At 39.1% G+C, this 25,636-nt stretch overlaps 2 protein-coding genes across 5 annotated transcripts in view; one reads left to right on the top strand and one right to left on the bottom strand.

Annotated features, from left to right (window-relative positions):
- FAM210A (family with sequence similarity 210 member A) lies at positions 1 to 24,608 on the bottom strand. 4 transcript variants are annotated; one of them, XM_059409126.1, is made up of 5 exons: positions 24,418 to 24,608; positions 22,043 to 22,212; positions 10,751 to 11,267; positions 5,774 to 5,885; positions 1 to 1,376 (listed from the first exon to the last, which is right to left on the bottom strand). In XM_059409126.1, exons 3-5 carry the CDS (start codon positions 11,224 to 11,226, stop codon positions 1,143 to 1,145), a joined length of 822 nt encoding a protein of 273 aa, XP_059265109.1. In that variant the 5' UTR covers positions 11,227 to 11,267; positions 22,043 to 22,212; positions 24,418 to 24,608; the 3' UTR covers positions 1 to 1,142. The 4 variants fall into 4 exon arrangements, with proteins under 4 accessions (XP_059265109.1, XP_059265108.1, XP_059265111.1 ...); XM_059409125.1 differs by lacking the exon at positions 22,043 to 22,212 and having other exon boundaries at positions 24,418 to 24,607; XM_059409128.1 differs by lacking the exon at positions 22,043 to 22,212 and having other exon boundaries at positions 11,207 to 11,267; positions 24,418 to 24,605.
- A 76-nt stretch (positions 24,609 to 24,684) lies between these two features.
- RNMT (RNA guanine-7 methyltransferase) overlaps positions 24,685 to 25,636 on the top strand; it is a 30,652-nt gene continuing 29,700 nt past the window's right edge. The window contains exon 1 of the mRNA XM_059409124.1: positions 24,685 to 24,751. The gene's annotated coding sequence lies outside the window, so the exon portion shown is untranslated. The remainder of the gene's footprint in view (positions 24,752 to 25,636) is intronic.

The following is a 25,636-nucleotide window of genomic DNA, read 5'->3' as shown; positions in this document are numbered from 1 at the left end:
TTTCATTCCAAGCAGATAATTTAATGACAGTTTTGCTAATAAAAAAATTCAAGTAAAATGCTCAGGCATATTTCAATATAAGGGAAAAAGATACTTCAGGATAAGGAAAAAAACAGCTACAATTTAAGAATTTACTGCACAATGAAATCAACATTAACTCTGAAACAGACACTGAGAGTGTTGGCCTGTGGAGACAAAGGCCTGCCACATGGCAGGAGTGAGTCGGCTCTGGAACAACCTGACAGCACCTTCCAACCTCCCACACCTGCATCTGCTCGAGAACCGCAAACCTGAGTCATGGCTTAAGGATATTAGATTTCAACAGTGAACTTAAGGTATAATATTGTTCTCATATTTCCTCTGAAAAAGAGTTGGAGAGAACACAAATGATTCAAAGTAGAGGTTTATGTTTTAGGTGGAAAAAGTACCATAGATACATGTATTTGCTTTTTAAAAAAACTGATTTTGACAAGCTTTGGGTAAAAATCATTTTTTAAAGGGTCAATTTTTCACTTACATGTAACCAATACATCTTATTTACAGATATACGACTCAATCTTTATTTAACTTCCTTCATATAAAATGTGTATTTTAACTGGTAGAGATAACTGTTATATACAGTTTTTACAGAAACATTAAATATCCTCTTATTCACTGGCAGATGTGATGATAATATTGGTCTCCACATTAAGAAATGAATAGTTAAAAGCTCAATGAATAACATAAAGATGAAAACCCAGTGTTAACACCCTGCCTAGGGCCACATCAGTTATTCAAGGAGTCAACTGCTCCATGTGCTGCAACAAAACACAAAGCAAGTATGATTCTGAAGACCCTGAAAAAAGAGCTCTGACTTACGAAGACACAAACCACTGCTTAATGCTGCTACTGGTGTTAAATTCTTATACTCGGTTCCATTTTTCTTTTCAAAAAACACTAATTTTTCTAGTAATATTCAACTTTAAAAAGGTATCGTAGGTCTTTAACCCTCAGAGAACTGGTGTATTTAGGCAACTAATCAAAAAAAAAAAAAAAAACACCAAAAAACAAAAAAACTAATCAGGAGCATGTATGTATCTTTGTCCATAGTTTCCAAAGGGTTAAAGTGCAGAAATTGTCTATCACCTGTTATATAAGGCACCCTATTCCATTTTTTTCTTAAAAGAAACTTTTCCTTTGGTTTCCTGTAATTTTTCAGTGAGTCTATCCTTTGTTTCTTCCATTTTCTCTGTGAGAAGCTCCTTGGTCTCTTCCATCCTGTCTTGCAGATATTCCTTGACAGGAGGCGGTGTCGACATGTAGCCCCGACTACGCAAATACTTCACAGTGAACGAGGTTCCACCCAAAGTCACAGTATATCGGGCAGGTGTTGCAATCTGAGGAGAAAAGCAAACACAGGTGGATCAACAGCTGATCATGCCTATCGTCTTAGCAAAAACAATTTGAAATTTAAATTTTTAGTAATAACCAAACAGTATAAATTACTTTACTGCTTCACCAGGCTAATATAGTTACAGCCTATATGGTTTTTCTTCCTAGCAAGGGATCTTCTTCTGTAAACGCATTTTACAAACACCTGTCACTTGGACACTGAGCCAAGGATTACAGGATATTCCCAGTAGAAGCACTGAAGCCTGGAACCACGTTCTAGTGAACCTTAGAGACAGGCACCGTGGGAAATGAGAAAGATGGCTCGGGGCCAACAACAAACACACATATGTTTCTCGTCCTTATGAACCCTGCTAACCTGTGGATAACTGCACATGTAGAACTCAACCAGAACCAAACTACTTCAAATGGTGAGAGGCAAACATGGGCCAAATGTTTCTTCTTTACTGAATTTAGTTTAGTTTCACTTCCAAATCCCTTTGACTTTTCCAGGCCTTATGCTACCTTCTCATTACAACCCACCCTGGGTCTGGAATTCCAACTGGGAACTTCCATGAGGCAAAAGTAAGTGAGTGAGTGAGTGAGTGAGTGAATAAGTAAGTAAGTAAGAGTGAGTGAGTAAGTAAATCAATCAATCAATCAATCAATCCGTGCAGGCATGTACAGGTTTAACTTTGACCAGAGATTTAAGGACCACAGGTGAATACTAGATGAACTGGTCCAAGAGCAACACAAATGCGGACCGCAACTGTATCACATTCTGATAGCTTCTGTGTTAAAATTCAGTACCAAAACTCTTTGAAAGAGCCGCCTATGCTCTCCATCTCCACCTTCCCTCTTCATTTTCTCTTAATTTACTCTAAGCCTTCACGCCCACCTCTCATCAGTCACTGAAGAGGCCTCAGAGCCATCAGAACTATGGAGACAGCTTCCCCCTCTACTTCTTGGAGCATGTCCTGCCTGGCAGTCATGCCCCCGCTGCCCTGGTTTCCTTCCACTTCAGAGGCTGCCCCTTTACAGTCCTTCCTCCCCATTCTTCTTCCTGTTGCCTACCTCTGAACACTCTGGGGCAGTACTGAGCCCCTCTACTCCTCCATCTACCTCTTTCCCTTGGTGGTCTTATCCAATTTCAAGTCTGTAGTGCCACCTGTACATTAATGATTCTTAGATTTCCAGACTGAGCCTTTTCCCTAAATTCCAGTATATACAACATCCAATTTATTTACACTTGCATGTCTAATAGGAGCTCAAAATGTCATCTGTTCAAAACTGATCTCATGATGTTCAATGGTCCCACCCCAATCCTGCTCCTCTCAAAGCTGTCTGCATCTCAGGAAATGGCAACTCTATTCTTTCATTTACTTATCAGAGCATGGGGCGGAGGGGACAGAGGGAGAGGGAGAATCCCAAGCAGACTCCCTGTTGAACAGGGAGCTCCACATAGGGCATGATTTCATGAACCTGAGATCATGACCTAAACGGAAATCAGGAGAGAGACACTTAATGGACTGAGCCATCAGGACACTCCCCACCGCACAAGCACAGAGCCTAACGTGGGGCTTGATCCCATGATCCGAGATCATGACCTGAGCTGAAACCAAGAGTTGGAAGCCCAATGACTGAGCTACCCAGGTGCCCCGCAACTCTATTATTAAATTGCTCAGGCCAAAAACATACACAATAGCTTCAACTCCTTTCTCTTGCATAATTTATATTCAATCCATTAAAAAAGTCCATCAGCTCCATCTTCAAAACACATCCAGAAGCCACCTACATCTTACGGGCTCTCCTGCTACCACCTGGGTCCTCCCACTACCAGCTCTTACCCATACCATTGCAATAACCCCTCAGCTATATATATGGACTGTTCTCAACATAGCAGCCGAAATGATTTTGTTAAAACACAAGTCAGATATTCAAAACTGCCCAGTGACTTTCCATCTCTTCTGAGTAAAAGCCAGAGTGTTCATAATGGCCCGTAAGGCCACCCTCATCTGGCTGCTCTATTACCTCTTGACATTCACTCATCCCAGCCACATCGCCATCCTCCCTGCTCCCTCCAATACTCCAGGTACCCTGCAGCCTTAGGACACTATCCTCCCATTTCCCCTCCTTGACTTTGAATGCTCTTCTTGCATACAACTGCCTGATTAACCCCCTCCTTCCTGGAAGCCCTCTGGGGGGAAAAAAAAAAAATAAGAAAAAAAAATGCTCCAACACTTGCTGGTTTGTTCTTCCTTCTAAGCACTTAACATCACCTAAACTCCATGCGGGTGTGTGTGTGTGTGTGTGTGTGTGTGTTTTAAAGATTTTATTTATTTATTTGAGAGACAGACAATGAGAGCATGAAAGAGGAGAAGCAGACTCCCAGACTCCCCGTGGAGCTGGGAGCCTGATGCGGGACTTGATCCTGGTACTCCTGGATCATGACCTGAGCCGAAGGCAGTTGCTTAACCAACTGAGACACCCAGGTGCCCTCCACCCCTTTTTAAGATTTTATTTATTTATTTGACAGAGATCACAAGTAGGCAGAGAAGCAGGCAGAGGGAGAGGGAGAAGCAAACTCCCTGCTGAGCAGAGAGCCCAATGTGGGGCTCGATCCCAGGACCCTGAGATCATGACCTGAGCTGAAGGCAGAGGCTTTAACCCACTGAGCCACCCAGGTGTGTGTGTTTTAACTTTACCTTCTTTATTTAACTGCCTCCCACTACTATGCTGTAAGTTCCATGAGGGCATGTATTTTGTACCATTTTATTTAATTACAGTATTCCCAGTATCTAGAATGGCACTTGGCACAGAATAGGAGTTCAACAAATTTTTTGTCAATTCAAACAAAGATACACTTCCAGGACAGTGCTAGGGGGCTGAGGACTATGTGCTAGTCAGTGTCACAAGGTCACACTCCAGGTGGTTTTTCCCCCCTTCGCCACACCTCTTTTTGAAGCTTTGCCTTACAGAAGCAATAAATCTCAAGTGTTCGTTGCTCCATCTGAGAAACCATGGGTGACAGAAAATACCCAGGAGAATCCCCTGCCTATTTCCCACCTCACAGAGGAACAGTGAGTGGAAAGGAACACTGCTGACACTAACCTACCTACGTGTACAGTTTCATTGTTTCAATTCCCACGTAAGAAACATGCACTGAGCACTGATGCACCTACAAAGCACAGTATCAGGCACAGTGACAACACAGAGAAACAGAACATGACTATGAATTCCTAAACACTTAAAAACCACTAAAGAAACCAAAAAAAAAAAAAAAAAAAAAAAAAGCCCTGCAAAACTAACCCCAGACCATGACACGAACTGTAAGAGCTACATACATGTTATGGGAGCATAGGATAAGGAGTGATTATAATTAAGGAAATGGCTTAAATCAGCATGATACTTTGACTTATTAAGGTAAATTACACCCACTATAACTAGAAACTTGATCATTGGTAAGTTTATTAAGTTTTAATGTTGAAAATTCAGCACATAGGCTTTAGTCCTCTAGTTAGAATCAAAATAAAAATGGAAATCTCCCAAGATTTCTGAGGATTTTAATGAGGATGACAATAAAATGTTACCTGTACTACTATAAAACCATACTTCTAAGTATTTTTATTACAACAAAAGTAAAATAAAATAAAATCTAGTTTCCAAACGTTTTCTTTCTTAGGATGAAGATATATAGAACTTCATAATTATTTGTCAACTGAGAAAAATTAGATTAATATAGCTAAAATCCACAATTTCTAGTGAGTCTTCTCTTCTAAAAGAAAGACCCATAGATGTAGAAACTGCTTATAAAGATGTTGGTGCCTCAACTCCAGAGAACAGCTATAGTGGACAAACTTCTAAAATGAAACCTATATAACAGCTACTGAGTCTATGGTTTATCCCATAAAACAATTTGAACTAAGCTTTACTATTTGACTTACCAAGTAGATGAACTAGTATAAACAGTAAAATAAATACTAAATATAACCAGCAAGTCATGGATCTCTGAATTAAGGAAAATTAAGATACCGTAAGGGGGAGAAATGTCAAAAAGATAACTTCCGGAAATTCAGAAGTCTCACATTTGTGTCATCACAGCAGGTTAGGAATGATCTACCTATTTTCAAGTCACTTCTTTCTAAACCATCATTTTAGTTATTCTTAAAATTTAAACTTAAAAAAATATAAACTGGGTGTGGTGCATAAACAATGACTTTTGGAACACACACCAAAAAATTAAATTAAATTAAAAAAATATAAACTTTAGCCATTAGACTATGGTACTTTATGTGGTATTTTAGGTTACAAAAAATTACTACTGGGAACTAACATGGAGTTTTATGAGGAGCTGAGCCTGTTATTGGTTAAGTGTGAAGAGCAACTCATTTATACCAGTACTTACCTTAAACAAGGCATATGCCGTTAGTGCATTTCCACTCTGGGAATTTTTCAGAATGTTTACTATGCTGTCAGGTAACCCAATAAATTCTAGAAAAGGAACGACATTCACTCCTCTAAGAAAGAAACAAAATGATTTATATATTTATACATCACTCCTCTAAGAAACAAAGTAACACACACACACACACACACACACAATTATGTATGTATACATACAAACTTTAAGAAATAAATATTTTCAAAAAGTTTTCTGAAAACACCAAAACAAATTTTGTTTAAAGGTCACTTACGCATTGTCAAGAACTGTGATTTAACTCTAGAAGAAAATGTACAGAAACATCAGTGTTACACTGTATCTTACTGTTTGCAGCTTCTGCTTTGCTTCTGTACATGGACATATGTCCCTAATTACCATATTTATAAAAATAGAAGGGTCTAGCAGAGTAAAATTAATAGCTTTAAATGACAAAAGAGAAGGAATGACCAGAATGATTTACTTGGTCTTCATTTCTCCCAACCAAACACTACTTCTTCAGAATACTCCAATTTAAACTTCAAGACCTAAGCTTTTCACCTCTAAAATTACATGTCAAAATATATTGCTGTAAAAGCAACATTATAACAGTACTTATTGTGTTATTATACAAAGAATAAATGATTCTATGGGTTTGATGAAAACTTTAATTATTCTAAGTGGATGTCTCTATTCTATTAGCAGGCTTAGCAGGCAGGTGAAGAAGCAATTACCATAAACTGCAACAAATTTTTGGATGGAGGGAGAGAAGGAAAAGAAAAGTCTCTAATATGAACTGTTAAGCCCTAATTTATTTTTAGTTTCCATGATGAACAACATTTAGCTATACTGGCATGTGCTCTCTCACACTCTCTGCCTTTATCACTATGTGTTGTCTTATAGACACTAACCCTTCACCCCTCACTCAGAACAAGGTTCTTGTTCTGTGCTTTTCCTACATAAAGATAACTATCATATTTGGGAATTTTAAAAAAGATTTATTAAATTTTTAAAAAGGGGGGAGTGGGGGAGAGGGGCATAGAAGTTCTTAGCATGAGCCTGAGATCACAACCTGAGCTGAAACCAAGAGTCAGATGCTTAACTGACCACACCACCCAGGTGCCCCCAGATTCAGGAAATTTAACATACACAAGAGTATATACTTAATACATAATATATTATTTAATATTAAAATTTCCTGAATTGTTCATTCCAGTATGTCCCTTGTCACTATTCTGTCATTTCTTTCCTGTCTCCTTTCCTCTAGAAATGATCCTCAGAACTTTTTTGAGAAGGAGGGCATGACATCTTTGACACTGAGATTTTTGAAGTTTCCAGACCAGTTAGCAAGGGAGAATACCCCTCTATTTGGATTTGTCTGTTTTTCCCTCCTGATCAGGTTCAGGTAAACATTTTTAAACAGGAAAACTGTACAGTTAATTCTGTCTCAGTGTATCACAACAGAAGCCACAGGATGTCAGTCTGTCCCATAGCTGGTATATGTGTGACTCACGGTTAGAAGAGGGTCTACAGGGCATGTCATTGTATAGGTGCTCCTTCTCTTTGTAATTAAGAAAGGGAATTGCCTAGATCCATTACTATTATAGATAGCTGTATTCTGTATAACATAATAGCTAGCAAATCAATTTGTTTTGTTTTGTTTTGTTTTTTTTTAAAGATTTTATTTATTTATTTGAGAGTGAGAGACAGTGAGAGAGAGCATGAGCGAGGAGAAGGTCAGAGGGAGAAGCAGACTCCCTATGGAGCTGGGAGCCGATGCGGGACTCGATCGCGGGACTCCGGGATCATGACCTGAGCTAAAGGCAGCCGTCCAACCAACTGAGCCACCCAGGCGTCCCCAATTTGTTTTTAATATTAAAAAAATTCAGTTAATTGAGGACATTTTCCCTCTATGATTTCACTATAATACTCTGGAATCAGGGACTACTCTCAAGAACATATGGCTGATCATCATTAAGGAAAATTACGGGCCATCCACGAAAGGAAAGCAGGTAACTGAAGGTTCTTTAAAAAGTTAAAAATTACAAAACTGACTCTAAGTCCAACCTGGTTTCTTCCTTCTCCACCATCAGTTCCTTTTCAAGTCTCTTAGATAACAACAGAATCCCATTAAAGCAAAACTTAGTATTACTAGGACTTAGCTATTCTATGGGTCTAATTAAGTCACTATGCACCATTAATATCTTACCACAATATGCTAATTATATCTTCTACAACGAATACAATTATAAAATTATTTTATCACTCACCTAGCCCAGTATGTAATTTAAAAGCAATCATGAAGGGGAAACAAAAGACAAACATGTGGCCAAAAATTAGATAAAACTGAGTGATTTAGAAAAAAAGAACTATCATAAAGATCAAATAATTACCTCAGACACCTTGCACAAGTATATTTTACAAAATAAAGGAGCAAACAACTGGTTCTAGTTCTTTATTTTAGTGATTTTTGTATTTTAGAAAGAGGGGGAGAGAGCACATGAGCATGTGCCGGAGGGCAGGGGCAGGGGGAAAGAATCTCAAGCAGATTCCCAACTGAGCACAGAGCTGCACGTGGGGCTCGATCTCACAAGTCCAAGATCATGACCTGAGCTGAAATCAAGAGTCAGACACTTAATCAACTGAGCCACCCCAAGTACCCCAGTTCTATTTATTTCTAAAATACTGATTTGATGATTTGACTATTTTAAAGTAATAATAACTTCCATTTCCTTTGGAATTGCTAAATATGAAACACTAGTGAGGGCCTGATTTCAACAGTAATATCCACTTGTCACTTTTTACTCTGAAGCTTCCATGGCCTCAGAGAAATCTGTGCTTTACAAATGCCAGCTCTATGACGTTTCAACTGATGCAGAAATACACAAGGAAAAAAGTACATTCACAGTAAGAATACAATGCTGTAAAAATCAGGCAGCATTTTGCCTCAGAATGGATCTGTAACTTGAGGCCTAAAACACAAGGCATCTAACTACAGGAACAAAACCATCATCACAAAGCTACAGTTATCAAACAGAGAACTTCTGGTCAGATTTAAGATCTCTACAAGGTTGTGTCAGAGAGAAGGGGCAAAAGGAGCATTGAGCCCAATGCGGAGCTCAAACCCAGGACCCTGTGATCATGACCTGGGCCAAAGGCAGCCGCTTAACTGACTGAGCCACCCAGGCGCCTTACTAAGGTCAGTTGTGAAGACTTCTATAAATATTAGAAGAAAAATGCGCAGAAAAATGTCATTAATGAAAAAGATAATCCATAAAGTGTACGTATACAAGGATCTTCTGTAAAGAAAGGGACAATTCTTTTTTTTTTTTCAGCAGTCTAAACACTTAAGTTTTTTTGTTGCATTTTCTGTGACTGCTGGATCTTCTCTCCCTCTCCCACACTTACCAAGTACAGATACACATGCTGATAAACAGATGCAAATAAATGGTATGTAATGGGTATACTGTGGGGGAAATGTACAGAGAGGCTCTTTCAGGCCATTATAAATGATAGTCCCCAAATGCCAAGTTATTTATAAAGAGAAAGACACAATTCTTAAAGGATAAGGATACGTAACAAAGAAAGGTATAACTGAGGAAGAAAATGGAGAAACAGATGTGAAGAGAATCAGAGCAGCATCAACTACACAAGCTAAAAAATCCTTTCAGAACTTTTGTAAAGAAACACTTCTAATCCCCATGTTTTCCAAGAATAAGTCTCCATTTCATTATCTTTTAATTTAGTAAAAAAATAACTTTTTCCCAAGGAGTGAGCCTTACATACAAAACTAAAACATCTTATTAATCTATCAAGCCATTAAATATAACCAAACACTGAAAATCGATGGACTTCTGGAAAGAATAAAATCATTCTAGCCCCATAAGGATTGAGTCTACTAAAACTCAAAGTGGGGTTCACTGTGCCATTTCACTGCGCTCAGGATGGTGAGCTCACTCAGCTCTGTCATGCCCAGGCTAACACAAGAAAAGCCCACAGGACACATTCAAAGGAATAGGCAGACTTCGGAACGCCTTAATTGCTAGTGGCAGAAACAAACTGGAAATCACTGGGATCTGTTTCAATGTGTACCCTGCTCCTAAAACATTGTAAATAATAAACTTACCTTAAATGAAAGGAGGAGTATTTAACAAAAAAAGGTGCATTTAGATATTCTGTGTTTTATAATACCTTCAGGCTAGGCCCACCAAATCGGGCCTAGCCTGAAGGTATTATTTTTTGGAAGTTTAATTTTAGTTGTGATAAGAACACCTAACATGAGATCTATGCTCAATTTTTTAAGTGTCCAACAAATTAACTTCTGATCAGAACAAAAGACCTTACCTTGACATATTATCAGCCGTGGGTAACACTAAAACATGAGCCTGCAATTAGTTTGTTTTTGTATCTGTAACAGGTATTAGGCAGGCTTTGGCAAAAAACATGTTACCAATTTCCCACTAAAATCATACATAGGGCAAAGTAATAGATATCTTTTTACATTCGTGAACCCTTTAAGAAATACATAAGTATAGAACTCAATTGTGCTGCCAAATTTCCGAAATCTCTTATTTCTGTGCCATGCTAAATGTTGACAGATGAGCATAGTGATGAACAGCAGGGACTTTGAAATAAGACTCCAAAACATCTGGGAAAAAGCTAAGTTGTTTTGACTTATTCTTCCTTAATCTCATCAATATAATGGGAATAATCACGCTACCTACTTCATAGAGTTATGAGGATTAAATGAAATGGTACAGATTAAAATTTTCACATAATGCCTGCTATGAACGGCAAGCAAATTTAGCTATGAAAATGTCAAAAACAGCTATGAAAAGCAGTCACACTCAACAGTGAAAGACATTAAAGCATTTAAAAAACTATTTAAGGCCTTCATTACTACAATTAAGAAGATTAACATTCTGATAAAGCAGGGAAAGGTGCTCAACCCAAGCAAAAACTTACTTTATGGCTGCATAATAAAATGTTCCAAACCAAACACCAGAAGTTATTAGATGCACTGGAATCAAAACTTTTCCATATTGTCTAAATGTTTTCTTAAATCGTTGATAAAGACTAATAGATTTGTCTTGCAAAGGATCAGGTTCTTCCTTTTTTTCCGAAGGAGTTCCAGGGGATGTGGCACTGGATGACATAACCCTCTTGGATAAAATATCTTGCTCCCACTGTTTATGGCGAAGGACCCCCAGCTGGGGTGGATGAGCAATGAATGGCTTCCTTTCCTTTGCAACACACGGGACAGCAGATAAATGCAGCCATTGTTTTTGAGGGTCCTGTACCAAAACTACTCTGGATTCAGCTTTATACAAATGTAATGGTCCCTTTATGCTTTGACAGTGTCCAAAAAGACTGGCTTTATGTGGTTCCATGCATGTCCTATGTGCCAGTCGGAATACAGACCTTGGTACATTCCATTGCATTTTGAAGAACAGTGATTGATGGATTTCAGCTTCTACAAAGACTAGATTAAAAAAAAAAAATCAGATTATACCAATTTCCATTTTAAATCAATCCTCTTAAAAATAAATCATTAACTATTAGGAAGTAAAGGACAGACATTGCCATCAAATCTATAGAAATTAATGTTAAGGTGTATAGTTTGAACATACCACAATTTTAAAATGTCACTACAATATATTTAAATATGATATAGTAAACCAGTCCAACAGATATCATTAAGGGTAATATTTTGAGGGTATTTTATTGCTACAAAAGGGATGTTTGTAGGGCTTCTGTTATTCTACAAGAAAGCCGTGTAGCATAATGGAAAAACAGTAAGATCTAGAAGCAGAAAAACTTGGGCCCTCATATAACTGACTTTAAACTTCAAGCCCAAGTTTACTAGTAAAATAAGGATTACTTCACAGGGTTGTTACAGAAAACATGAAATTTCTGATGTAGACGTGCTTTGTAAACTAACAAGCATCAACTAACTTATTAAAACTGTTAAGTTCTGACAAGTAGTTGATAGAAGTACCTTTTTTTCTATAATGCCTTTCAACTATATTATGCAAAATTGTAAATCACATATATTTTTGGCTGGTGAGGAGACACACTTTTTCAGATAGCTAAACTTTTTGTCAAGACAGTATAATATTATTTTAAAAGAATCAAACTTTGGAATAAGACGGACCCAACTGAGATATTATTTTGAGCAAATTTCTTAGCTTCTCTAGGTGCAGGTTTCCTCACTATTAAAACAGAATTATGGTATGCATTACTATACAGGAAATCAGTTCCCTTCCCTTAATACCAGGCAGTTCTACCTGACCACAATCTCCACCCCTCTCCCATCAGCTACCTTACTGCTTCTCCTACATTGTGAATAGATGTTTTCGTTTTTTAAACTGTACACTAGTCAACAGCATATGAGTTAGCATCCCAATAATTCAGCAATCCAATAAATATGGGTACTCCATTTTAATGAATATTTGTTATTTGGGGGTACAAAGTTGTCTGTCATTATATAAAAATATCCATTAATGAATTGTCCCTATATAAAATTAATCCTCTGACTCACTCTTCCCTAAATAATAGTTAACATTAGCTCTTATCAGGCTCTCACAGATAATCCAACAACACAATGCAAATAAATTATGAAAAGAAACTGCACATCTTGCAATAATAGGCTCCCAAGAAACCTTTAAAGGTGATACTGGAGATTGCTGCAATGAAAAGCAAAGTCAATGACAAGAAACAATTTGAAGAATCAGACCAGTTAACAACCAAAAAGAAAAACCGCAGGAATGATAACAGATGATTTAAATAATGACTTAAATATTAAACAACTAAGAAAGGCCACAGAGAAAGTGATTAAGTACTTAATTACTTTTACAAAACTGACTAATTTGTTGTGAAAGTCAAACATTAAGTAAAGGTCATGGTCCTTTGTTACAATCCATGCCTATGCTGTTTATTTCCTACAAATCTATGCTATGTCTATTCCAAGGGGGAAGAAACATCAATTGGTTATTTATTCTAAGAATTAGCTGCACTGGGATTATAACCTAAAATTTGTCCAATATAACATTTGGCTTCATTTTTTTTTTTTTAAGATTTTATTTATTTATTTGACAGACAGAGATCACAAGTAGGCAGAGAGGCAGGCAGAGAAAAGGGGAAAGCAGGCTCCCTGCCCAGCAGAAAGCCCGATGCGGGGCTCAATCCCAGGACCCTGGGATCATGACCTGAGCCGAAGGCAGAGGTCTAACCCACTGAGCAACCCAGGTGCCCCTTGGCTTCATTTTTTTTTTTTTTTTAAAGATTTTATTTATTTATTTGACAGATGGAGATCACAAGCAGGTAGAGAGGCAGGCAGAGAGAGAGGGTAGGGAAGCAGGCAGGCTCCCTGCTGAGCAGAGAGCCCGATGCGGGGCTCGATCCCAGGACCCTGAGATCATGACCTGAGCCAAAGGCAGAGGTTTAACCCACTGAGCCACCCAGGCGCCCCCCTTGGCTTCAGTTTTCACAAAAAATACCTTTTAAGTATTTTACCATGAATCTCTGGTCACTATTTTAGTTGCATTTATTTTGAGGATTTTCTCCAGCACCATTATCTTTGAATTATTCCTGTCCATGGCTTTAATGCAGGTGTTTTCTGAACTCAAAAGTCTTTTTTTCTTTTAAACCTATTTCCTTTACAAGGCAGTTTTCCAGGAGATGAAGTTCCCAGAAGGCTTTCAGATAATTAGATTATTGTATGTTTGTGTTTATGAATAAATTAAAGGGAAAAAAATTAAAAAAAAAAAAAAAAGCCTCTTTCCAAGCATCCAGTTTGAGCCCTTTCCCCTGGTTTCCCCAACTACCCCATCCCATTTAAAAAAAAAAAAAAAAATGTATCCTCTCACTTCTAATTGACTACTGAAAAAAAATCCTTATTGAAATATTTATTTGAAAACATACATTTCCCTCAATTAAGCTGTAGAATTCAATGACTTATAGTATATTCACAGCTGTAAAACTATCCCCACAGTCTTAGACCATTTTCATCACCAGAAAGAAATCCCATTTCCATGAGCAATCACTCATCATTCCCTCCCTCTCCCAGCCCCAGGCAACCACTCAACTATTCTCTGTCTCTATATCTATCTATTCTGGATATTTCTTTTAAATGGAATCACAGTATGTTGTCTCTTGTGACTGGCTTCTTTCACTTCATGTAACAGTTCACAAGAGTCACCCCTATATTACCTCTTGAGCTGATATTTATCTTGGTTTCCTTAGAAACCAATCTCTGGGCTAGTGGTTTCCAAAACTGGCTATGCATCAGAATCATGGCAGGTTGGAGATATTGAGGGAAAGCAAAGGTTGTTTGAAAAACCGGATTCCTGGTCTCCATCCAGACCTAATGAATCAGAATCCTGTACAGCAAGGTCACACCTCTCAATATGAATTTAGGGGTCATTTCTCTAGGCCCAGCAAATGGCTTCAGTGCCAGAGGCAATGTGGTGGCAATGCTGTTATCCACCATCATCATTGTAAGATGTTTTTGAGCCCCTATTATGTAGTAGGTGTTATAAATCTTATGAAGGAGGGACTACTGTCACCATTTTGCAGTTGAGAACACTGAAACTCAAAGAGGAAATACACTTAATAGGTGAGTGGAGAAGCTGGGATTCAAACCTAGTCACTATATGGCCATTTCTGGAAGCAAGAAACTGTGCCAATTTTCAGTAGAACATCTACAACAAATCCATGGCTAATGTGATACTTAAGAGGAGAGAGACCAGGGACTTTCCTCCTTAGACCAGGAACAAGGCAAGGATGTCCTTTCTCGCCACTCTTACATTCAATGTGTACTGCAATTCCTAGCTCGTGCAGTAAGACCCCCCCAACCCCTCACAAAAAGAATCACAGATACACTCTTATTATAGAGCAGTGACTTATTATAAAGGTACAATAACCAAGACAGTGCAGTATTGGAGAAAGCAAAGAAAACAGACCAACAAGACAGTCCAGAAAGAGATGCACATATATATAGTCAACTGACCTTTGACAAAGGTGAAAAAGCAATTCAATGGAGAAAGGATAGTTTTTCCCAACAAATGATCCTGCAACCAGATGTCCACGTGCAAAAAAAAAGTGAACACAGACACAGACCTTAACCCTTTCACAAAATTTAAGTCAAAACGCATCACAGGCCTAAATGTAAAATGCAAAACTATACCATTTCTAGAAGAAAACATAGAATAAAGTTTAAGTGACTCTGGGTTTGGCAATGACTTGCTAGATACACCACCAAAAGCAAAATCCATTAAAAAATAAATAAAAAAGGTAAGTTGGACTTCATTAAAATTAAAAACCTCTAATCAAAGACACTGTTAAGAGAATAAAAAGACAAGCCACAAATGGGGAGAAAATATTTGCAAAGCATGTATCAAAGATTTCATCTAAAATTCAAAAAGAATTCTTTAAACTCAACAATTACAAAATGGGCTAAAGATATGAACAGACATCTCACTAAAGAAGATACACAGATAGCAAATAAACATCTGAAAAGATGTTCAATCACCTCACACCTGTGAAAATAGCTATTATTAAAGAAAGAAAAAGAAACAAGTGTTGGTGATAATGTGGAGGAAAGTGCTGTGCATTGTTGGTGGGGATGTAAACTGGTGTAGCCACAATGGGAAACAGTTATGTCCTCATAAAACAGAACTACCATATGATCCAGCAATTCTACTTCTGGGTATCTATCCGGGGTGGGGGGGGGGGGCACTAACTCAAAAAGGTATATGCACCTCCATATTCACTGCAGCATTATTTACAATAGCCAAGACACAGAAATAACCACCAATGGATGATGGATTAAAAAAAAAAAAGGTACACAAACACAAAGGATTATTCAGCCATAAAAAGAGTAAAACTTTGCCATCTGCAACAGCATGGATGGACCTTAATGGCATTATGCTAAATGAAATGTCTGAGACAGAAAGATAAATACTACGTGATCTCACTTATATGTGGAATCTTAAAAAAAAAAAAAAAAAAAGAAAAGAAAAGAAAACTGAACTCACAGGTAGAGAGAACAGATTGATGGTTGCCAGAGGCTGGGGAGAAAGACATATGTGGTGATGGATGTTGAATCATTATGTTGTATGCTTGAAACTAATAATATTACATGTCAATTGACTCTCAATTAAAAAAAAAAAAAGATGCTCAACATCATTTGTCACTAGGGAGTTGCAAATTAAAACAATAATGAGATACCACTACACACCTGTTAGAATAACTAGTATCCAAAACAGTAACAAACACAAAATGCTGGTGGGGATGTGGAACAGGAACTCTCATTCATTCTTAGCAGGAATGCAAAATGGTAACAGGCAACATGAAAGACAGTTTGGCAGTTCCAAAGAAAGCTAAACATAGGCTTAACGTATGCTCTAGCAATAATGCTCCTAGGGACTTACCCAAGTAAGTTGAAAAGTCTACACAAAAACCTGCATAAAAACATTTATAGCAGCTTTATCTGTAATTGCCCCAAACTGGAAACAATCAAGAAATCTTTGAACAGATGGAATAAGCACACTGAGGAACCACTATACAAAGGAATACTATTTAGTGATAAAAAGAAATTATCTCTGAAACCATGAAAAAACATGGAGGGAAACATGTTGCTAAGTGAAAGAAGGCAGCCTGAAAGGGCTATATACTGCACGATTCCAGCTATATGACATTCTGCAAATGACGAAAACTATATAGAGAGTAAAAAGAGCACTGGTTTCTAGAGGCTGCAGGGTCCAGGAAGGAAGAGATGATTAAGTGGAGCATGGAGCATTTTTAGGGCAGCAAAGCATTCTATATGATCCTATAGGTGGGTAAATGTCACTATACATTATATTATACATTATACATCTTTCAAAATCCACTGAACTGTGTAACACAAAAAGAGAACCCTAATGTAAACTATGTACACTAGTTAATAATGTATCAATACCAGTACTTCAACTCTAACAAAGGAAAAAAGCAGGGGAAACTGGAGGTAGAGGTGCATAATATGGGAATTCTCTGTACTATCTCTGTTCCATGTTTCTATAAACCTCAACTTCTCTAAAAAATAAAATCCATTAACTTTTTTTTTTTTTTAAGTACACTCTGGTCTTGCCAAAACAACTGATATTTAGTATAGTTTTAACTTAAATCACGGGTAAAAGGAAGGGATGAATTGTAGAACTCATTAGGTTGGACCATAATAAAAGGAATAAGTGAAGAAAAGAATTGCCTCTAATTCTATAGAATTCTAATTCTAATTCCTCTATAAGGGAATTATAAAAACTCCCTTAGTTACCATCAAATGGGGGAAATTCAAATTTTCCTCTTCTAACAGATTAATATTCTAATTTATGCATTTCAATCTGCCTTAATCACACCCTAACTGATGTTTAGAAAAAGTAAATGCATGCAAGTTTGTAGTCTTTCTGGGCTGTTATTTTCCTACTTCTTAACAAACTTGATAACCTTCAATTTAATTTCTATTATATAATACACCTCCTTCAACCTTTTTCAACTTATTCTGCTTTTGAGCTTTCTAATATAAGAACTGAGCAACATATACGAGCTGTGGCAATGATGGAGCCATTGTTAAATTCTTAATCTTCAGGAAAGGTTAAGTTATGCCCCCTAGTGAATTCCCAAGGAATCTCATTAATAATTCACTGATTTCCAGGGCAGTCTTAAATGTCAAATGTATCATCTGTAGAGAAAATCAATGATTTTTCCAAAATTACTACATATATATATTCATTTACACAAAATGTTTATGTCTTTTTGTGCTTCCAGAGGATCTAAATTTCCTAAGGCAAGCCATATTGATCTCAAATGGTAACATTGGTCCAGAATCAACACGGTCCCACCTCCAACCCCTTCTTTTCTGGCTCTGGCAGGTGTTATTACATCGTAGTAGGAAAAATGCAGGCTTTGCAGTCAGAAAGATCTGAGTTCCAGCCCTTTCTGGCATTATTTTATGTAGATTTCTCTTCATCCTTAAAGTGGGGTTAATTAAACTTTTATACTATAGTATTTATGATGATGAAATGAGAAAAAAATATGTTAAGTATCTACCATTTAGTATACTATAACAATAATTGGTTCTAGTTTTCCTTCTTTACCTTCTCATCTGCTGACCTGGCCAAACCAAGTTCATATTCTTCCTTCATCTAAATTTTTATCATTATTCCACTCAGGGGGATGCAAAATCCCAGCTTCCTAGCAATGGATTCCACCCTGAAGTCATCTAATACTTCTCCACAATTGAAATCCTGAAACTACTCTCTGCAGCCTCTTCTACTTACAGCCTTCACCGTTACTCTCTGGACTCTAGTTCCAGGGCTGTACTACACCCTACCTTCCTTTTTCTTTCAAATCTAACAGCTCCTCTGGTTTCATTCCGAAGTCTTTAACCAGCCTCGATTCTCCATGCATTACTTGGATTACTACTTTGTCCATCTGTAAATACCGGCCCACAAAATCTAATCTTGAGCTAGTCCAACTGTTTTTCCTACAACTTCATCTAGCAGCTGAGCACTAACAAAAATCACACAATTGACGGGACGCCTGGGTGGCTCAGTTGGTTAAGCGGCTGCCTTCGGCTCAGGTCATGATCCCAGCGTCCTGGGATGAGTCCCACATCGGGATCCTTGCTCTGCGGGGAGCCTGCTTCTCCCTCTGACTCTGCCTGCCACTCTGTCTGCCTGTGCTTGCTGTCTCTCTCTCTGACAAATAAATAAATAAAATCTTTTAAAAAAAAAAATCACACAATTGAGTAAATTAGCACCCAGGATACACTGGGGTACCTCATCTTATTTCAGAAAGGCTGTGAATGTTATGTGACAACCCACAGTGGTTCCTAATCCAATCAGCTTCCTCTCCCTAACCTTCCAATGACCATTCCACACCTTCCCTAACCACTTTAAACCTCTTATTCTTTATTTTCAGCCCATGATAAAATAAAAAAGATACATAAAATCGCATCTCTCCTATTTAAAACTCTCCAATTTCTCTTAGAGTAAAAGCTTAACTCCGTAATTACAAACATCTACAATACTTCAAACATCCTCCCTTTTCTTCTCTGAATGCATCATCTACTTTCTTTTTCTCACTCTGCTCCAGCAACACTGGCTCACCTTTGCAGCTCTTCCAACGTGTTAAAAAGGCCACTCTAAGAATACTGCACTAGCTGTTCCCTCTGCTTGGAAGAGTCTTTCTCCAGATGTCTGCATGGCTAATTCTTTCACTTCCTATGAGTCTTCTTTTAAATGGCATCCATTCCATGAGGTACCCCTTGACTATACTATTTAAAATCACAAAACTACTTTCAATCCTTCCTTCCCAACATCCTAATCTTCCTTATGTTGCTCTATTTGTTTTTGTTTTTGTTTTTTTCACAGCAGTTCTCTTCTAACATCCTATATAATTTACTTACTTATTTGTGTTTACTACTTAGTGGTCCCACAAGACAGATAAACCTATCCCCCTCTTCCCTTTAAAAATGAGCCAAAGTAAAAAAAAAAAAAAAAAAAAAAAAAAAAAAAGAGCCAAAGTTATTAGGGGTGAATTTTCTCAACTTCAGCCTTCCCACTTCTAAAGTTACCCGCACCACACCTATTTCAGAATCCCTAAACTCCTTCCTCAGAAAAGAAGCTCAATCCTCCACCTGTGTTCTAGATCTAACCTCTTCCTGTCTTTTCCAAGACTCTGCTCAACTACATTTTCCTTGTATTTCACTACTGCCATTCTCCTTACTGTACTTCAACAGCCCTCTCTGGCTTCTACCTTCAGCATGTAAGATATGACATTAAGAAAATTGGTCTTCTGTAATACCTGCCCAATTTCCCATTATCCTCACTGTATTTAAGAATTCGTAGTTCAGTGGCATCAGTTTCTGCTGTAATTTCTGACCCAGAGAAGAGCAATCACAAAGACCTTAATGGATGCTCATTTATGAGGCTCCCCTCATAAACTGACTTCTCACTGTCATGGTGAAAGGTATCTCCTCTACATTCTCCCACAGTGGGTGAGCTGGTCTTACATGCTAAATCCACTCCACCAGTCCAATCTCCCTAGGCCTCTGGATCCCTTCCTCTATAGTATACCAAGGCAGGTCTGGTACTTTACTTTAACTTCGGGAAGCATGGGTCACCTTTTGGTCCAAGCTTCAGCCAACTAACCAAACTGTCAGAAGCCTTTCCCGATCCCTCAAGCTGTAATAGTGAATCTGGAAACTTTGCTTAGTGGTTCCTACATCAGTAAATTTGACCTGGTCCAACTTTATGTTCCTTCTACCATTATTCCACCTTTAATATCCAACACCACAAAATTTCCCCAGATTTCTACAGATTTAAAAAAAAAAATCATGTGGTTTTTAGAGTGCAGCACTCCTCTTCATGGGACACATTTTGTAGCTTTCCTTTGAGGACCTGCTAGGACGTGAGTCTAGCAGCAAAGAAGTATAGTAGGGGTAGTTCTTAGGGAGAATGGGCTATGTCTTGAAAGGCAAGTAACTTTGGAAAGGCCATTACAGGTACTTCACACAAAGCAGGATTAAATTCTCAAAGAGGAGTAGAAGGGCTGCTTTTGCTGGCTTTGCTGCTTTTGCTGGCAAAGACAAGGGATTAAAACTTAGGGGTTCAGTACCCCATTCTGAATTTGAGGACTGCATTCCTTCTCAATCAATGTCCTCTTTCTAACAGCAGATACTGGGGAATTCATTTTGCACTGTAATTCAACCATTTTGCAGGATGGGGTTCTGGGTTTGGTTTTTAGCAATCTCAGCTCTGCATCTACAGAAGATGAGTTTCTTTAGGCCAGACATAAAAACTGTTCGGTTATTTACGCAGAGCTTAAGCTGGGAATCAGAAGACCTGAGCTCATCCTTTTCTTTCCGCTTTCTCCAACACAGTTAGCAGCTAGCAGTTAGCAACCAGTCAGTCCCATTATACTTGGTAATTTGACAAAAATGTTTTAAGTCATCAACTATGTGATCATCCCATCAAGAAAGGTATCTTTTATAAATACTTGTATACAGATGATAATGTTCTGCCTTTTGCATATCATGGGCTATCAGTGCCCTTTTCACCACTGGAAATAGTCATTAATTAGTGCCTTTAAATCCAATTAGGGAACCAATTCCAAGAATACTATAGCCAATTCAGAAAACTCATCTTTAAGAATCTGTTCCTCTAGAATTACTTTTCAGCACCAAATTCTGAATCAGATAAGTTTCTCCAGAGATATAAAACCAATAGGAAATAATATATACATAAATCACTATCTATCTGTTTTTAGGTTTATCTATATTTAGGTAAATGGATATTTATTTCTATGTATATCTATTATTAGATTACTTATCTAAATAGGCACACGTTTTAAGGATTTGGCTCACAAAACCATGCGGGCCAAGCAACTCTGAAATGTATAGGGCAGACTTGTAGGTTAAAAACTGGCAGAAATCAATGCGATAGGCTTGAGGAAGTATTTTTTCTTCTTGAGACACTTCAGTTTAAAAGTCAGGCCTTCTGGCACCGGGGTGGCTCAGTGGATTAAAGCCTCTGCCTTCGCTCACGTCATGGTCCCAGGGTCCTGGGATCGAGCCCCGCATGGGAAGCCTGCTTCCTCCTCTCTCTCTGTCTGCCTCCCTGCCTACTTGTGATCTCTGTCTGTCAAATAAATGAATAAAATCTTAAAAAAAAAAAGTCAGGCCTTCAATTGATTGGATGAGACCCACCCACATTATTGAGGGTAATCTCCTTTACTTAAAGCAGATGTTAACCACATCTTGTAATACCATCACAACACCTAGATTAGTGTTTGATTAAATAGCTACAGTAGTATAGCCTAGTCAAGTTGACATATAAAACTAAGCAACACACATAATAAAGTTAGATTTCTCAACTAAACCTCACCTTCAGCCATACCAAAAACTTTTTGAACAAGAATATCTTATGTGCTCCAAAAAGGCAGTAAAATTCCAGTAGAACGACTTTGGTGAGTGGACTGGGAAGAACATCCTTCTTCCAAGACTGGAGAAACAAACCTTCCACAAACCACCTCTCTTCTACCTCCAACAAAACCATTAGGCTTAGGAAGCTCTAAGATTGTATCTACTTTTATGTTTCAAAAATGTGACCTTCAACTGCACAACAGAAATCATACTTTAAAATTACACTTCTGAGTGCTAGCACTTTGGAAACTAAGGACTTAAAAAGAGGAATGGTATCTACTGAATCTGTTGCTTACCTTTACTTTAGAAAACTTGCAAAGTTACTACTCCATTTTCTCACACTGACAAAAGTATAATCCAAACCAGGAGCATCCAAAGCATGCTGGGTGAATAATGAGCCAAATAATCAAAACAGTGCATAAAGAAATCTTATAAATGGACTGACTGAGATAAATCCTTTTATTTCCTTAAAAAAAAAAAAAAGAGAATTTTTAAAGCTTTTCTTGGCAGTTCATTCATTCAGTAAGCACCCAAGTATGCAAGACACTATTCAAGGCACTCATTGAACAAAATGGTGATTCTTTGCCTTGTTGGAACTCATACTATAGCAAGACAACATCTTAATCGAGTTATTTTCTCTCTGAACATAATACCAAGCATTAGGAAGTATCAGTTAATTTTCTGAAAATGTATTATGTTACAGAGCCAACTTCCAGTTCTGAGGCTGGCCTTCCAGCGGGCACTATTTCTTTATTAGCATAGATTCTGTTCTCTGGAGCCAGCCTGCCTGGGTCCAAATTCTAGTTCACTACTTCTCAGCTGCTACTTGACTTTGGCCAAGTTACTTAACCCTCATCTATAAAATCATCATGATCATCACCATGACCATGATGATGATCATCATCATAGCAACTACCCCACTGGATTACATAAGAATTAAATGAGTTCAAATATGTAAAGCACAGTCTGGCACACAGAAGGTACCAAAATATTAGCTATTATTTTAATTCAATATTCAGAAAACTAGATATTCGTCAAGTAATAATGGGGGAAAATAACATCAACAGTAATCTAAAAACAATTTTATCTGGCCCATTCACTCCTTCCATTACTACTACATTCAAGAGTTCTTCTATCTCAACTCAAACTGCATGACTTTCACTTAAGTTTGATAAAAATCCCAAGATGTGATCTCTCTATATCCCATGCATGACATTAATTCATGATGGAGTTTATATAAACACACAGTTAAGAGGCTTTAAATCTAATCAAAAATTTTCTTAAGAAGTCAAAAATTAGATTCATTTCTTTCCCCAAAATTACAACAGCAATTATCTCAATACTTCAGCATCAGAACCACCAAATACGTGCTATGTCATCGCTTAGTTCTAGTGGATGGATATGGATACATACAATCTCTAGGACATATACCTTTGCAGTGGTCCATATACATGAACTGAAATTAATTCTCAACACAGCTCATTGCATATAATAAAAAGTACAGGCACAGTCATCTGAAATTGATGGCTCATCCTCATTGTTAAAAATAGGCCTCATTCTTGGTCCAAAGTTTATAAAGGGTCAACAACCTCAGAAAGGTTAATGCCCACAACTTGGAAATGACTAGATGGTAAACCACAGACTGCAAACGTCGCCATTCCTAACGCGAAGTTTCATTAATATAACTATCCCCTGACAAGTAGGTAGGCCAGTAAAACACGTTTGCCAAACGGCTTTAAATGGGATCAGTTCTGGTAAAGAATTCAAGGTGAACTGTAATCTTAATCATGCCCCCTTTTTAAAATTGTAAATCTAATCACGCTGTTTTTACGCCATTAACGTGGAGAGGCGTTGAGGCACAACGTTAAAATTTACACGCATCAATGACCTTAGTTTACAGATAACAGTTTTGACCCTACTTATCTCGGGATGAAAGACCTGAACTATGGAGCTTCCGAGTTTCAGTACAGCAAGTGCCTTGGACTCTCTAGCAGAAATCTCAGGGGATGGACAACGCGCATTTTCTCCCCCAACCATCCTGTACGAGAAAGTCCAGCCAACACAGAATAACAATACCGTAGGGTTTCTCAAGAACAGGGATGGGCTGCCCCTCTCTCCAGATCTGACAGAAGCGAATGTCCTTCTTGAAGGGAGGTATGGCAGAGATTTCCCAAATATGGCAGTAAAGACCCGCCAGTCCCTAAGTAGTAAGATATTGCTCATTTTTAAAACAACTGCAAGGGCGGGGGCTCCCAGGTCACCCCCCTCAGCCATCTTCTGACGTAGGTAATAGCAGAGAGTGAAAAGTTACAAAGCAGAAAGCTGAAAAACAGTCCCCCAAACAGGATTTGCCGAGCCACCGGCCTGCCAGAGAAGGGCGGGGGTGACCTCTTTCGGCCGCCAGGGGTGGTGGGCGGGCCAGTGTGGAGAACCCCCGCCCCGCGGACAGAATTACCAGAGTAGCCTAAGGAGCGCGGGGCGCGGGGCACGTGTCAGGTTCGTGCCCTAGTTCTTCTCCCCAACGTGCACCGGGGTTGAAGGTGCCCTCTGGTCCCCCCCACCCTGCGCAGTTCCTTAGAGGTCTTGGGCCCTGGCTACCTCTTAGGAGATTGAGGCCACCGCCGTTTCTCGCCGCACAGGCCGAAAGACAGCTCTTCTAAATGGCACTCACCAGAGTGACCTGATCGAGCGTGGGTCAGGGTGCCGGAACTCCAGGGGCTCAGGCGAACGTTCGCTCCCCGCCCCTACCGCCCGCACCCTCCTGGGCCCTCCAGCCGCGCCCACTAACAACGTGCTTGCTACTGTCCGTGCGGCTCCGCGCGTCCCTCAGCAGGCCCCCGCGCGCGGCACGACGGGACTCGTAGTTCCGGCGCGAAGGTCGAGAGACCCTCCACTCGCAGCCGAGAGCGGAGTCACGTGACCGTCCACTCCCCGGAAGTGGCGTAACAACACACGCGTGGCGCCGACCGCCGCTTCCGCAAACAGAATTGTAGATGGCTGTGTGGGTAAGTGTGGTGTCTGGAACTCTGGCCATTCTTCTTTGTCTTTAGTCCCTCCGTCGCCCTCGCGATGGAAGGGGCGCTCCCAACTCCTGACATGGGCTCGCTTCGCGCTAGTCCTGTTCCTTCAGTACCGTTCGCTGGAGCTTTTTTTGTGCACTCAACCCGAAGCTAAGTGGGCAGTACTTGTGGGAGTCGGCGTGCTCTGCCGCTCATTCAGACCGACCGAGCCTTACACCCGAGAGCGGGTGCAGCACTAAGAGCTGTCTCGGGCCGCACCTCGGCGGTGCTGAGAAGGCAGGCTGGGGGAGAGATTGTTGGATCCCAAGTAGCGTCTGTGTTGTCTTGAGCTGCGGATCGGAAATGTGAGCTGGAGGTTTAGTAAGAGCTAGGCCGCGCCAGTGACGGAAGAGGGTGATTTTGGCTGAAGATTTCCCTTCTCGCCTCTGTTGCATCCTCTTAGGTCTCCCGAGTGGACCCCCGTCTAGCTAACGGGTCAGAGTGTAAGGGTTATCCTGCTTGAGGTTAAGCCTCGGGGTCCTGAGGGCTCGGTCGTTCTCTGAGAAACTGAAATGATGGAGACGTGACCTGCCTCAGAGGTGTGACTGTAAAGTCAGGTCGAAATGCCTGTTTGGGTATTTAATGCATTTCCATCTCGTTGTCAGTTTAATCATTACCCTGAGCTCCTTCCTTGAGGATTCTGAGGGGCAGCTCAATTTAGTTGAGAATTTATTCATTATTGCACTTTGATTCCGTTTTTAACCTTCTTACCCATTTCTGCGGTCCTTTAAAATTCTGTGTGGTTTATTCTGACCTAGACATTTGATAATTTGGTGGCCAGTATTACTACATAATCATTTTAAGTGGTTATACTGAAAATTATGTTTCTGG

Source organism: Mustela nigripes, chromosome 8 (genome assembly GCF_022355385.1).
Source record: "Mustela nigripes isolate SB6536 chromosome 8, MUSNIG.SB6536, whole genome shotgun sequence".
Taxonomy (NCBI): Eukaryota; Metazoa; Chordata; class Mammalia; order Carnivora; family Mustelidae; genus Mustela; species Mustela nigripes.
The sequence above is the reverse complement of the archived record's forward strand: the minus strand, read 5'-3'. Positions and strand labels throughout refer to the sequence as shown.